Source organism: Sceloporus occidentalis, unplaced genomic scaffold, assembly GCF_023333645.1.
Source record: "Sceloporus occidentalis isolate IW3139 unplaced genomic scaffold, rSceOcc1.0.p SCAF_10, whole genome shotgun sequence".
NCBI lineage: Eukaryota > Metazoa > Chordata > Lepidosauria > Squamata > Phrynosomatidae > Sceloporus > Sceloporus occidentalis.
In genome coordinates, this window is record NW_028316990.1 from 1,080,212 (window position 1) to 1,095,346 (window position 15,135).

At 40.4% G+C, this 15,135-nt stretch overlaps 1 protein-coding gene across 2 annotated transcripts in view; it reads right to left on the bottom strand.

Annotated features, from left to right (window-relative positions):
* The window catches only part of ZNF423 (zinc finger protein 423), a 322,468-nt gene that overhangs the window by 40,132 nt on the left and 267,201 nt on the right, over window positions 1–15,135 (bottom strand). For both annotated transcript variants that reach the window (XM_089539812.1, XM_089539811.1), the window contains 2 exons: window positions 4,788–4,919; window positions 3,892–4,007 (listed from right to left, as the gene is read on the bottom strand). In XM_089539812.1, coding sequence (XP_089395938.1) covers window positions 3,892–4,007; window positions 4,788–4,919 — 248 coding nt within the window. The remainder of the gene's footprint in view (window positions 1–3,891; window positions 4,008–4,787; window positions 4,920–15,135) is intronic.

The window sequence follows — 15,135 nt, forward strand, 5'->3', positions numbered from 1 at the left end:
AGTCTATGGTCAACATCTTCCAGAGGCTGATCATAGAATCATGTCAGAGGACCTACAAATGCCTAGAGAAATGTTTTCTCTAGGAACATCTATGTTCTCCAGCACAACTCTATTGTCAATCTCTGGCAGAGTTGCGCTGGAGGACCTAGAGATTCCTAGAGAGAACATATTAATCAAAACTGCAAATAACCAAATCCGTAAAAGTCAAAGCTGCAAATGTGGAGGGCCAACTGTACTATTGTTTCAAGGGAGCCTTGTTCCAGGAAAATCTGTTCAAGACAGTGGTCTAAGATTTAAGATCAGCACTTGCTCTCATTAACAAATTTCTGTTATTAAATTTTGTTAAATTCCACAGCACTTAGAAATATGCATTTTGGTAATAGGCCGGCTGATGTTAAAAAAAAATCAATGCAGTGACCCAAAGAAATGTCTGTGCTCTTATTAACAATGCTGGCATTTTTGGCCACTAGTGAGACACAAAGAAAAAGCAAAGGGGAAAATCCCTTCCCCATTTGTTTTTTTAAAACATAAATCTTGTGGTGTTTTTTCCCCCAGCCACATCATTGGATTTCTTGAAACCAGGCGATGCAGAAGCAAAGAAACAAAACAAAACAAAATCTGCTGACTTTATTAAAATATTAACAAGGTATAGTTATAACTTTTGTACACTTATGCAAATGAGATTGCCAGAACAAGGGGAAGGAAGAGGATCCCCCCCGGGAGAAAGAATATAAAATCAACAAAGTGAAAAGATCAACCATCCCTTCTGCAGCATGACAGCAAGACACAAGAGGCATCCGCTTGGGAATTGGAGAAGATAAATTAAAAAAAAAATACACACACATGCACACCCCTCTAAAGTTTAAGTACATCACACTTTATAAAGCTAATAGATTTAAATGAGGCAGAGTGCACCATTCCATAAAATCATAATATTTACCAGGGGGCTGCAGGAACATTTGGAAGAAGTGTTCATCACATAAAATATATATGATGGGGAAGGCTGAGAATGAAAATGTTTTGGTTGTGTGTGTCCCTAATTTTTTTTTTTTTTAAGTTGGTGCAGAATTTCGGGAAAGATGCAAGTTTAGAAGGACAAGCGCATTTTTTAAACAATGAAAAAGTAAAAAGAGTAGCCCTGTACTTCATGCTGAAGGTCGATACTCCAGTTTTTGAGGGTATTTTATCTACAACTGCTGTTACTAAACATGATCAAGTGCCCTGAAATCTCCTTATATTAAGAGCCAAAACCGCATCTGTTCAGCCACAGATTGCTGTAACAGGAGGGTGCAGGCATCCAAGAGGGAGTTTCCAGAGTCCTTGTGCCTCAGGCTGGCCTACGGTATCTGCCAGCATCAAGGGAGTATGGACTGCAGCTGTCACTGCCACCCCTACTGAGAAATTGAATTGCAGGTTTTTACCTGTATATGTAGATGGCAGATCTGCCAGAGGTTAAGGAGTCTGAGCCAGAGCATTTGGGCTACTCCCAGGTGGGTCACTGGATGGAGACAACTGCACTTCTTTCAACATAATGTCCGTCATACATAATGCCCATACACAATTCCCAGAGTGAGTAGCAGAAGGCACCTCCAGCTTGTCTTGGGAAGGCAACAGCTCTGGGGCTATAAGCAGCCAAACTACCTAACCAATTTAATCACAATTGCTATTTAATACTAACATAGCACTATGAAACAACAGCCACTGTTGTAACACTGTACCTGGGTTATAACCCTTCAGGTGGCAGGGGCATGGGGTGTGTGGCTAACATGTCTGTATACTGCTTAGTATATTTAAGGAAGGAAGGAAGGGAAACCCCCTCCATGCAGAAAACGGACACATCAGGGAAAAGGCCAGGTCAAATCCCCTTCTTACTGACAACTATGTTTTTTTTGCAAAGGGGTGATGATCATGAACATTCTGCCATGTGAACTTCTCTTGTAACTTGATGCTGGCCAGCACCAAGTTCACCACCGTATTTACAGTGTGACAGAACGAGGCCTTAGGTTTATGACTAGGGCTTGCTAGATCAGTCTACTCATGGCCCATGTCACCTTCACATCCACATATGCATAAATCTGAGCAGCATCATGTCCAATTTTTTTTATTAACAAATGGCAAACATTGTATTTGCACACATTTATGCAAAAAATGCATTGTTACAGAGCACCTTCAAATTGTTTCTGACTTACTGAGATCCTAAGGTGAACCTTTTTTGCAAGATTTGTTCAGAAGGGGTTTGCCTTTGCCTTCTTCTGAGGCTGAGAGAGTATGACTTGCCCAAGGTCACCCAGTGGGTTTCCATGTCCAAGTGGGAATTCAAACCCTGGTCTCTCAGGGTCTTAGCCCAATACCCAAACTACTTAACTATGCTGGCTCTCCAAAAATGTATAAATATAAATTTATCAACAGATTTTGTCATAATGGATACCTTTCATTTTTTTAATGGCCAAACACCAGTTATGTCTGATTTTTGTACTTTGGAGGAACTGAGAACTACACAGCAAAATGCAAAGGTTAAATCAGAAGAATGACTGGTCTGGGAAGTGTAGATCAGGTTGATTTACTTCAAATTAGAGATCAAATCACAGAGTTCCCCAATTATTATTCAGTCCTGCCCAGCTGGCACTGAATGAGACCCAGCTGGATCAAGTAGAGATGTCCTCTGCTTTGTAAACACCAAGTTCCCAGAAGTCAATGAAAATCGAAGCAGAAAGGAGGTACACACTTTTTTTCTCAGACTCTTTAATCTTGCCTTGGTTTATATGTTTCTGTGACCATTTATGACCCTTACTTTCAAGCTGGGTGCCTGCCTACCCAAGTTCTTCCACCCACTTTTCCCTACCTATGAGGGATGTCTTAGGGAACTGGGTATGTTTAGCTTGCATATGAGAAGACTGAGAAGGGACATGACAGCCCCACCAGAAGGAATATCATGCAGAAGACAAAACAAGCACACTTTCACTTACTACACAGCCTTGGACACAAACCAGCAAATTCAAATTGCATAAAAAGAGATTCCATCTAAACATTAAGAAAAACGTCTTGATTGCTGTTCAACAGTGGAATGGATTGCCTAGGAGAATGGTGGCCCTGTTAAAAGATTTTCACTGGAAAGCTTTAAACAGAGCTTGGAAGGCCATTGCTCAAGAGTGTTTTAGCTGTATATCCTTCTCATGAAAGACACAGGATAAGATGGCCTTTGAAATCCTTTTGAATGCAACGACTCTATCATGTCACTGTTGGCAGCCAATAGCATGTCTGTAAAACTGATATGACCTTTCCTCTACCATGGACTTCAATCTTATCTAAATGTACTTCCTGAACCTTGATCTCTTTAATTGTCAATCGCACCTAATGAAAAAATATGATGAAACAAACAAACATATTTTCTTGATCTTGGGTTTTAATTAGGAGTCACTGTTGCCCTCATTCCACTCTCATCTTCCATTTTAATGTGCACACATATAAAGCATAAGGTGGGGAAAAGAAGAGATGGAGAATGTCAAAATGTTTGTTGAGTTTTTGTATGCTAATCTTTCCTTAAATTATTAACCAATAGAAAGAAATTATTTACATTGTGCTCGGTGTGGACGTGGCAGTATGTCGCAACGCATACTGTCAAAGGAAATCCTCAGAGCAAATGATTAGAGTTGTCAGGTCTTATTTATTTATGTGGCCCATGCTCAGAGGACCTGGTTTTTTTACTGCACCCAGAGAGGGAGGAAGAGAAAGATAGGAGACATTTTTGATGTTGTAGGAAAAGGAGGGGGAAGAGAGGAAAGAGTTCTGAACGCTCACTCCAAATGCAGCTATTTCTCACAGACAACAATGACAGAAACAAACAATAGAGGTTTGCATTTAACCCTTTAAAAAGAAAAAAAAATGTTGTACCTGAAGTTCAGTCTGAAAGAAGAACTTCTGTGGGCACTGGGAACAATCGTAAATTTTATCCTCTTGCCCATGGACAGCAAAGATATGCTGCTGCAATTTATTTGCCTGTACAAAAACTAGAAAAAGAAAAAGAATGATGTTATCAGAGACAAAGAGCATGACCAGCATAGGCAAATTCACCTGGCTCATCTGTCCATATTGCAAGGCTACCTATCATTCTTATGCCTGGAGATCCAGAGCAAGTTGTTGCTTCATATCCTTTCACCCCATCTTATCTCATTTAATTTATTTATTAGTTACAGACTGACTTCAAACCAAGTTAGCTATATTAACCACAGTTAGTGTTATTTACATAAATATGGAATGACAACAGAGGATCATCAGAGGAGGCATATGGTTGCACCAGTGAGGAGGGCCAGCCTGCATTGCTTCACAGTGCCCTCTAAACACATCCATTTGATACATGAGAGTGGTTGTGTGTGCTACCCTCTCATGACTTGCTTTAGAGAGGAAGAGGTAAGATTGGGCATAAACAACTTGTCCAAAGAGCCAGCAAGGCCAAGGATAATGAGGAATCTGAATCCACCTCCCACATATAGATCCAAGACCAAGCCAAGCTGTGAATCATTATATAAATATCATTCAATAAATGCTCATAACAGAAGGTTTAATCGCCTGTGGAAAATGCTGCATGGTATGAGAAATGGAGGAAGCAGGGGAAAGCCAAGGAGTTCTTGGTAGCTCCAGTGTGAGAGATGATATTCTAAAGCTTCCTTAGTAGAAAGTCCCCCTCCCTTTCTTCCAAGGAAAGGAATACTGCATTTTCAAACTCCCCAGTGTGTCATTTCTGGATCAAGCCATGCACGCTGAGGCTTGTCTGGGGCCGACTGTCTTACCTGTAAAACAAACAGGGCATTTGAATGTGCCTCCCATCCCCTCGAAGCTGTGCTCAATCAGGTGACACAGGAGCTTTGCCGGAGAGTCAAACATCTGGTTACACAGCTTGCACTCATGATTGATGCCTTCCTCTGCAAGGTTCAAATGATACAACTTGTTAGTGACACAGCAGATTAGCGTCTGAAATGCAGTAGTCGGCGAGAAATCAGGAGTGCTGGATTGTGCAGCTTCCGGGACCCTGCAATAATGCTATTTCTGTGGAGCCCACCCTTACAAAAACACGCCATAGTGAGCTTGTACAGTGCATTCAGGTGTGCAGCCGCAAGTCAAATTTGAGGGGCATTTCTATTTTCAGATGGGATGAAAGTGACATTGTGATCAAACCACCAGTAACATACACTTCGGTTTCCCCAGGCCAATGATACATTACTCTTTGTGCCTGCATACCAAAAACACATAGAACATCACCGCTCTGGGCATATAATACATAAATATATATTATTAAGAATACTGAAACCACATCAAACAGCAAAGGTAAAGCACAAGAGTTCAGGCAAGGCCACCAAAGAGGATATAAAATTGACACCTCCTGCTCCGTTTGAATTGCTGCATACCCAAGACAGAGAAGATGGGAATGGAAAGGGGAAAAAACATAGCCCAGAAAGGAGGATCTCAGCCAGGTAAAGGTCTGTTTTTCAGTTCAAAATGTGGCAATTAATAATAATTTCTTTCCATCCTGTGTGTGCTTTTGGCATTATTTCATATGGAATTGTGGGCGACTTTTTACATCAGCTATGGAAAGGTTGCTGAATGTTCTGCAGATTATCAACAAGCTAAGCAAAACAAGAAGAAAAAGTAGCAAATGTGTTTGCTTTTGGTGGTCTCAAGGAGAACAGCAGTTTAGGGTGAGGGTAGATGGGTGTGCTTTTCATTACTACTGGGGGAAGGTTGTATCTTGGGCTTCCTGGCATCCATTCCTCATATCTGCTTTAAAAAAAAAATAAATCAAAGAAGAATTGTGCAATAATAAGAGGTTTAACCTGCTTTGTTTCTTTGATGTACAGTATACATCCTGTACTGAAGAGATAAGTTACTCTTTTAGTTTGGATTTTGAAGATGTAATTTTAAAAGTAGCTTGATTCTCCAAAGGTACAAGTGGTTGCAATAGAAGCAGCCACCTGCAGGAAAGGTCTTTATACCCAATCTGTATGTCCAGCCTTTGAATCTGAATTCAAACATTTTTCAAAGTATTTTTCGAAATGTTAGGCAAATGTTATGATCTATAAAGAATAATCAAACTAGAAATACTTATCCTGCGCCAAACAGAACCAAAGGATGTGTTGCTGTGCAGAAATTCAAATGAAAGCATTACAGGTTAAAACACATCTGGTCAAAGGTGAACAGAAGTGGGACGCAAACGTAGTTCTATGCCCACAGGTCCTTCGCTGTTTGCAAACATGCTAACTATTGAAAGTGTCCTTCTTCAGAGTAAAGTGCTATGTTAAAATGAGAAAACTCTTCCCCTGTGATCAAACACATAGCAGGATGGATTGTGGAGAGGTTTTGACTTTATGGTTCTATTCATCCATGGCTGCTTTGAGGTTGGATTCTGTGGTGGAACATCAACCATCTAAAATGGCTTTCAGGTCTCCAGGCAAGTCATGCTCCTGCAGATGCCACTCCCACATGTATTTTATATTGTTTGGTTGCAATTAGAAGGCCAGATATGAAACAGGGCCTTCAGTGATATTATTATAAATATATCTTAATAATGCAACAAACCCATTTGTGAGAGCCACAGACATCACAAACAATAATTATTAGGGGGGGGGGGGTATTCGTTCCCACCACCCATTTTCTATTGTGAAATTCTAGGTCATGTCAGGACCATGTGGCACACTGGTCTGAAAATGATATGGATGTGGCCACTAGGTGTAACTGGAGCAGAAGTTACTACAGTTCAAGTGGCAGGTGCATGAGGCAGCATTTGTTGAGCCGTGCATCATGAGAAGTCTGATGCAACATGCACAGTAGGTGAAGTCAGCCAGCAGTGCATCATGGGTAGTATTCTGATGCAACAGGTGCTGGGTGTGAAACCAGCCAGATCTTGCTGTCCAGAGATTCATTTCCTCAGGCTGGGAGTTCAAGGCTGCAGCCTGTGCGTGGGAGGAAATTTGCTGTGCAGCTCAGAGGCTTCACAGAACCTTCACTCTTCGCAGACCTTTTTCTAGGCGTCCTGCCTACATACATCAACTCTGGGTGTGGTCCTAAGAGACACAGCTAGTCTCTTTATGTCCCAACAGGTCACACATCAAGGAAGGATTCCCACATGGTACCCTCTCCAAACCTCAGGCTTCCTAACTTCAGCAAAGGAGCTGCAATCATGTGATTCAAATCATGCCCTGAGAGTATGTGTTATTTATGGTTTAAATTTTTCAGAAATGGAGGAACAGAACAGAGATGAATACAATATATAGCAATTAAATGTAATAGAGAATTAACTCCTGATTTGGATGAGAACTGAACCATCATTATCATAGAATCACAGAGCCGAATGGACCATTGAATCCATCTCCTTGCTTAGTGTAGCAACTCCAGCTAGATCATTCCCAGAAGGTAGCTGCCCAGTCTCTTTTTGAAGTCATTCAGAAAAAGTGAACCCAACACTTCTCTAGGTTCCATTTTTGAACCATTCTACCATCAAGAGGTTCCTTCTCCTAATCAAAAGAAATCTACCCTCCTCTTACTTAAAACCATTACACCTGGTTCTACTTTCTGATGGTGGCTCTTGAGGTATTTGAAGTTGTGCAGCCATGTCACCCCTCAATCTTTTCTTCACCAAGCTGAACACGTCCAACTCCCTTAACCTTTCCTCACAGGTTTCGTTGTCCCTACCCCTTATTAACTTTTTTTGCCTTTCTCTGAACCCATTTCAACTTGTATATATCCTTCTTTAAATGAGGTTCCCAGAACTGAACACAATACTCCAGATGAGACCTGACTAGTACAGAATATATTGGGAGTATTTCTATGATTCTATTAATGGAGGCTAAAATGTTGCCTTCTTTGCTGCAGCATCACACTGCTGGCTCATGTTCACCTTATGATCAACAATAATCCCAAGGTCCTATCCACATGTACTTCTGCTAAGCCAAGTATCCTCCATCCTATCATCGTCATTATCATTGTCAGCAACATCGCTATAGTGGTTTTTGAATGTTCAAACAACTTTATATACATCATCCCAATGAAATCCTGACAACAGCTATATAAGGCACAATAATATAATCACCCCATTTTTCAGATCAAGGGTGAAGGAAGAGAGCACACAGCTCTTGCTCCTAGCTGTCTCAGACCAGTGACTTCATCCTTCACAGCTCAGCCCCTTATCTGCTATTCTGAACCAGCTCTCACCATAAACCAAACAACTAAATAAGTGTTCGGCAATTATATTCCCAGTTTCCACATGTTTGGTTAATGCTAATTGTATACCATTTTGGGCTGAGTCTGGAAGTATTCCAAACAGTTAAAGCCATGGCAAACAAAACTCAAACAAAAAGTAATAAAAATATAATAGGTTCCCGCAGATGTGGAAATTCATGCCACTGGAGGCAAGACCTTTTGATTTGCAAATCCACTTCTGAATTATAAGACCCTCTTCTTACTGGTGGGTTTTTTGTTGCACTCCCACAGGAGTCCATTATACATTTTCTATGTCAATGAAACCATCCAGCAAGAAATAAAAAAGTGGAAAAGTGGGGGAGAGGGGGGGAGTACTGTAGTTCAGCCTGGAAAGTATTTTACTTTTCAGTACATCTGAAAAGAACACCTAAATACACATAGAAATTGCTGGTATCATTTCAGTGATATGCTATGGCCTCAGGATGACAGCCAGTGCTGAGTACTGATTAGTGAAACACTACAACTAGGTACCCTAAAAGCACCACAGCCTATATGATCTTGGAAACTAAGCAAGGCCAGTCCTGGTTAGTACTTGGAAGGGAGACCATCAAGGAATACCAAGTTACGTTGAGTATGTTTCTGAGGAAGGAACTGGCAAAGCCACCTCTGAGTATTCCTTGCCTAAGGAAACACTATGAAATTCATGAGGTCTCCATAAGTCGACAGACAACTTGGAGCTACAAAAATACACACAACCGATTAGACCCAAGTTCAAATCCCACTTCACTGAAGTCTACGAAACCTTATGCTACCAACTTTTAAAATTTCAGTTAGTCTCACAGCATTGTTACAATGATTAAATGGGTGCAAGGGAGAATGATATGTCTTTCTTGAAAGAAAGACAGAATATGAATGTAATAAAATAAATACAAACTCTAAGAGTAGGAGCATGTAGGTCATTGCAGAAAACCTTTCTTCTATAAGACAATGATTGTCACAAATGTGTTTGAAGTAACCTTTAACGGTGCTAACAATGGAGTGGTTGAACATGAGGTGCAGGGATACCCAGAGATTGCCATTGTAATAATTTCACATATGGGAAGGAACAATGTTGGAATGAAGGGGAGCTAAAGGCAAGCAGACAAGCATCCAATCTAATAGGCGAATTATATGCAACCCCTCTCATTTTTAGCATAAAAAGCAGATTTCCACCACTTACTGTGCCATCCTTTCCATATTATTCTCCTTAAGCTCTCAATCTGCTCATGGATCTATTGATTCAATGCTGAACAAACACTGCATCAAATCACAGATTCTTAAGGTCTCTGTCTCTGTCTCCCAAGTTCAGAATAATAAGCATTAATTTTACACTTCATTTCTTCACACAAAAGAGAGAAAGATTGAGAGTGTGTGTGCGTAAGAGAGAGAGAGAGAGGAGAGAGAACGTGGTCCTTGTTTAAAACAAGTAGGCCTGCGGGATTTTATCAGGCAGAAACTATGTCAGGCCAAAAGAGGAACAGAGCGCTTTGTGTAAAAGTATCGTGGGGAGATGATAGTATTCTGTAATGTTCCCGGTACCTACTTTTGTCTCCAAAAGCATTTGATCCCTGGCAGACACATATACTTATTTCCATACAGGTCTTGAGGGAAAGCCGGTAGGAAGGAGAGCTTATTATCTGAATCCTGAAGGTGAAACCTGGGTGGTGCCCACTGATGCTAAAGGCAGGGATAGGGATGCATTTGGAGGTACATAATTTACTGCCTGTTAGTAAGGATTAGTGAGTTGTTCTGACCCGGTTGAACTGCAGTGGTGAAATTTGGCTCCTATTGTTCTTGAGTTCAAATGTATTTGCATGGTGTTGATAGGACTGTGTTTCGCAGTACTTCCTAGTATACTCACTCACTTTGCCTTGACTGATACTGTGACACCACACCTTGGTGTTCAAGTTATTCCAACGGCAGAAATGTGCACCCGATACACATTACACCAAGACTCGATACATGGAAGAGTGGTGGCAATAAATTATGTCTGGCAAGATATCTATATGATTAGTAATATTTGGACCCCATGTCCATGTAGCAACTGCAGCTCTAACTGCAAACTATATGAAAGGCAGTATAAAATGAACAACACCACATATGAATTGACACCAGGTGACATGCTGGCAAGCTAAACAATAAAGTAGAGATGTGTGCAATTAAGAAAAAGACAATCACTTTTACTGCTATTTTAAAAACGAAGGAAAATGATTTTCCTCTCCAATTTCATTTAATAAAGAAAAGGGCGATATAACCCTCTGCCTTACTGTGAAGACATTTAAAACAACCTGATACAGTACTCATTTTTTACACCAGTGTGTACATTCCACATTGTTTCCCTCACAGAACATGCAATTTCTGCTTCATTGCAACAAATTAGTGCAATGAAAGTGGACACATTTTAGTTGTGGAAGTGAAGCATATAAATCCCTTCACTACCTATATGCAAGGGTACTGCATATGAAATTGAATGCAAGGATACTGAAATTTGGTGCAACCAAACATTAGATATCATTCTTTCTCCCTCACACACCCCATTCATACCAAATGCTTCTCATCCCATTATCATGTCCGCTATGTTTTCTCTGCAAAGGGGCTAAAGAATAAAACTGTAATTGGTATCCCAACAGACCTGTGGAAGTGTATCAGTTATGGTAAAAGAGAATCTTTTGATTTGGTTAACTCCTTTCCAAGATTATGAATATAGCAAAGGAGAGTGGAAATAAAACATTTTAAACCCATTAGTTTTAAGCAAACTAACACTACCACCATGCCGCACCTCCTAACCTCAATGCACAATAATTCCACAATACATGTGTTCGCTGTCTGCAAATGTTATAGAAGCATGAGTGAATGAAATCAGCTCCTTTCATAAAGGAGTCTCTGCCTCGCTACAGAAGCCTGAATGAGGAAAGCACTCATTTCACACTCCAGACAGACAACACAATTACAGTATTGATTTGTCATTAAACACTGCAGAGAGGATAACAGCACCAAATTCTAGGCAAAGGACCGTTTAGACTGTCGGCAAGAAAGCAAGCCTTGGCTTAGCCAATCTAATTGCTGCTGTCATGGAGGAATGTCATTAGTTTCATGTGTCATATTCGAAACCTCTCTTCTGGTGTCACTCCCCATCCCTTACTGAACTTCCAAAATGCTCCGTCAAGATTTCACACCCATACGATCCCATTTAAATAAAGCTGCATACATAGACACACACACACACACACACACACACACACACACACACACACACACTGTTCCTCTAGAGAACACTCCCCACAGTATCCCTGTGCACAGATGGGAGCCCCCTCTCCATCACATCCCCTCCAAAACATTTTTTCCACCCCAGTGCCTTTGGGAATCACAAATGAATTCGGGTGGTCTTTACGTGGGACCACTGGGACAAAAAGAACTCCTCAGAACTGTACCCTGACAATTAAGGAGCCTGGGTTTTTGAAAAGCATGGGATTGATGGCCCCGACAGCCAAAGCATCACCTGGGGAACTGGGTGTAGTCCTCCGAGGGTTGATGGAGGTCAGTTACTATAGCAACAGAGAATGAGCTCAACCTTGTAACTGACCCTTATCTTTTTTTGATCTGTTGCCCACTTGGGGCCAGAGCTGGAAATCAACTGGAAAATAATCCAGTCACATATCATAAAGAAAACTATCTATACTTATTTATCCAGGTAGAAGCTTAAATCCTTTGCTTGGGCAGTTTTGGTACTCTTAAGTGCCTCCCACTCTTAATGTCTACAGCAAACCTGCATACAAGCAAGTTACGCCACAGACAACAGTGTGACAAGCATCCAAACCAATACACACACTGAGAATTGAGCAGTGCTTCGTTTATCCCGATTTTTGGTTTGTTTAGTTCATAGAGATTTATATCCTGCCTTTTGACTTTCAAAAAGTTCACAAAGTAGCATGCAGGAAGAAGAAGAAGAAGAAGACATTTAAATTAATCACTCCCTTCAATAAGTTACATTAAACACCTATAGCAACATAAAACAAAGAAATGGGACACTGAAATAGAAGGTTTAGAGAAATATCTAAGTTTCTGAAAAAAAAAATATGCTACTGGAGAATAAATCATACAATTTTTTTCACAGTTGAGAAAATAAAAATGTCTCTTTTTGATGGGCATCAAAACAAGTATTTTGGAGAAGAACATTCAATAAATGGCAAACCACTACAAAGAAAGCCTTTGTCCCAGGGGAAAACCACAACTAATCTCAGAAGGGAAGGCTACCAAATGTCTGTGATAATACCTCCCTAGGTTTGGCCAGACAGACCTTTGCACTTGAACTGTACTGAAAAACCAGATGGCATAGGACCGCACAGTGTCAGATCACAGAACATACCAGAGGGATAGATATGATAGGCTTTTGTAGCAAAATGAACAAAGAGTTCTATGGCAACTTAAAAACTAGCACATTTATTTTAACATAAACATCCATAGACTAAAATGGATCTAAATCCATAGACTTCACTGCTTGTCATTTTTCCCATTGACTACAACTGTTTCCTTCTTCCTGGGAACTCATCAAGAACTGCCACCCAATGGCTCAGGGACCACCAGTGCTCCATAGGCCATCACTATGGGTACCATTGGGCTAGAGTACACTATAGCATGAAGCAAATGAATGTCTCTCCAAAGCCAATCATCCTGTTAGCATTAAATTAGCAATAAATTAACAATGTATGTAATTGTTATCATCAATATCCTGATCAGGAGGGATCAAATGAGTCAAGTAACTGGACTGGATAACGTAACAGAACATACCAAGATATTAAATAGTGCTGCCTACCTTTTTAGATTTGACACAGAAACACATAACATATCATGATGACAGGCTATTCAGTTCTGATTTTATGTTTTATATTGGAATAAAACATCTTCAGAGAAACTGAAGGTATAACTTGAGAGGTAAAAACTGATATATTGCAATTGCAATAAACATATTTATGAAGTATAGCATTCATTATTATGGGTAGTATATAAACAACATAGGTTTTTGAATCAATACAAAAATCTGTGTCGATCTGTATTGATTTGAAACTGGATCTGATACAGTTAGTAAGGTTTAGTTTTCAATCTTTTTACACTTGGGATCCGCCTCTAGTTCCACTATTTATTTGGGAACCCACTTCATCACTTTCTCTCATCTATCTGTATGGTGATGTCACTGTAGTTATGACCCACATTAGGTCAACAGTGTGAACTAGCAATGGCTCCAACCCACCAGCTGAAGACCACTGAGTATTAAAATGCAGGTTTTTGGTGTCAGATTTTTGACTAAAATTTCTAGACTTATACATGAGTATATGCAGTAATTTTGAGGGGAAAGTGTAGGAAAACCTTCCCAGGAAGGATACATGCTACAGGTTTTATGCTCCACATCCCCATCTATTGTTCTTTGTGGGCATCCCATTTTCTGTTGGCACTGTGTTCTCATAATCTTTGGCCCTCTGTCTTTTAGCTGAAAAAGGATTTTACTTTCAAAAAAACATTTATGTGATCTACGGACACAACACCGATGTCTTACAGGAGCTGAAATTAGTCAATAAAATCTTCTATGCCTGTTTCATTCTTATGACAATTTTACTATTATGTTTTCAAGAGATATGAAAGCTGTCTGTAGTGGTGAGAAACATTACTTTTATGAAAGATGGTAACACTGGGAGTTTGATATGTCTAGATATTGCACCAAAAGGGAAACGAGATGAGCTGGATTTTCAACATGGTGGTAGAAAAAAGATTAATTCATGTTCTTTATACAGGTCTACATGTGCCACACTTTCATTCTTTAGCAGGACTGGTCAGCCTTCACTATATGGCTCAAATAGGAACTAAGATGGGAAAGCTTTTTCGGAGTGCGTGTGTGAAGATACCCAGAGAGTGGGTTTGCCAATCCTCCTCCCAGTTTTCACTACAGTTAACATGCTGTCTATCATTATCTTGACAGATGTGCTTTGGCATGATTGGGCCTGAGAATTAGAAGGAATATGGGGAAGAGAAGAGAACTTGCACTTCTCCCTTGTGAAGAGGTGTATGACTTCCAGATGTGGCGAATGGATAAATCCCATACATTAAAATTCATTGTGAACAGCAGAAAGGGATATGGATGCAAGAGCTGGTCAGTGAAGAAAACAGATAAAAAGAAAATCAACTCATTTGAGCTGTGGTGCTGGAAAAGAGCGAAGAGGATACTGTGGGCAGCCAAGAAGACAAACAAGTGGGTCCTTGAACAGATCAAGCCTAAAATCTCCCTAGAAACCAAGACGATCAAACTGAGGCTGTCATACTTTGGCCACATCTTGAGAAGGCATGACTCAGTAAAAAAGAAAATAATGCTAGGAAGGGTAAAGGGAAATAGAAAAAGAGCAAGACTGCATGCTAGATGGACAGACTCGATTAGGGAGGGCACCAGTATGAATTTACAGGCCCTAAGCAGAGCAGTGGAGGACAGGAAGTCTTGGAGATGTCTCATCCACATGGTTGTCATGAGTTGGCAGTGAAGGCAGTTATCAACAACATTTCCCTTTCGTTTTCTTGCTGCCGGCACAGAAGGTCACTTTGCAAGTGGCATTTTTAAAATTGTGTGTGTGTGTGTGTGTGTGTGTGTGTGTGTGTGTGAGACAGAATATGTGAATGCTTGTGTTTCCTTTTAAATTTGGCAAATTGATACACTGTGTGAATGCTTTTGCTAGATATGTGTATGTAATGGCATTCTGGGGTGGCAGTCAGAGGGAAAGCAAAGAAAGAGGATGCAGGGATGGCATTCTGAGGTGAGGTAGTATTATTATTGTGACAGATTATGTGAATGCTTGTTCTACAGGTTGATATACTTATAGAATGTGCCTGTTTGTGCTATATTTCCCTTTCGTTTGCTTGCTGCCG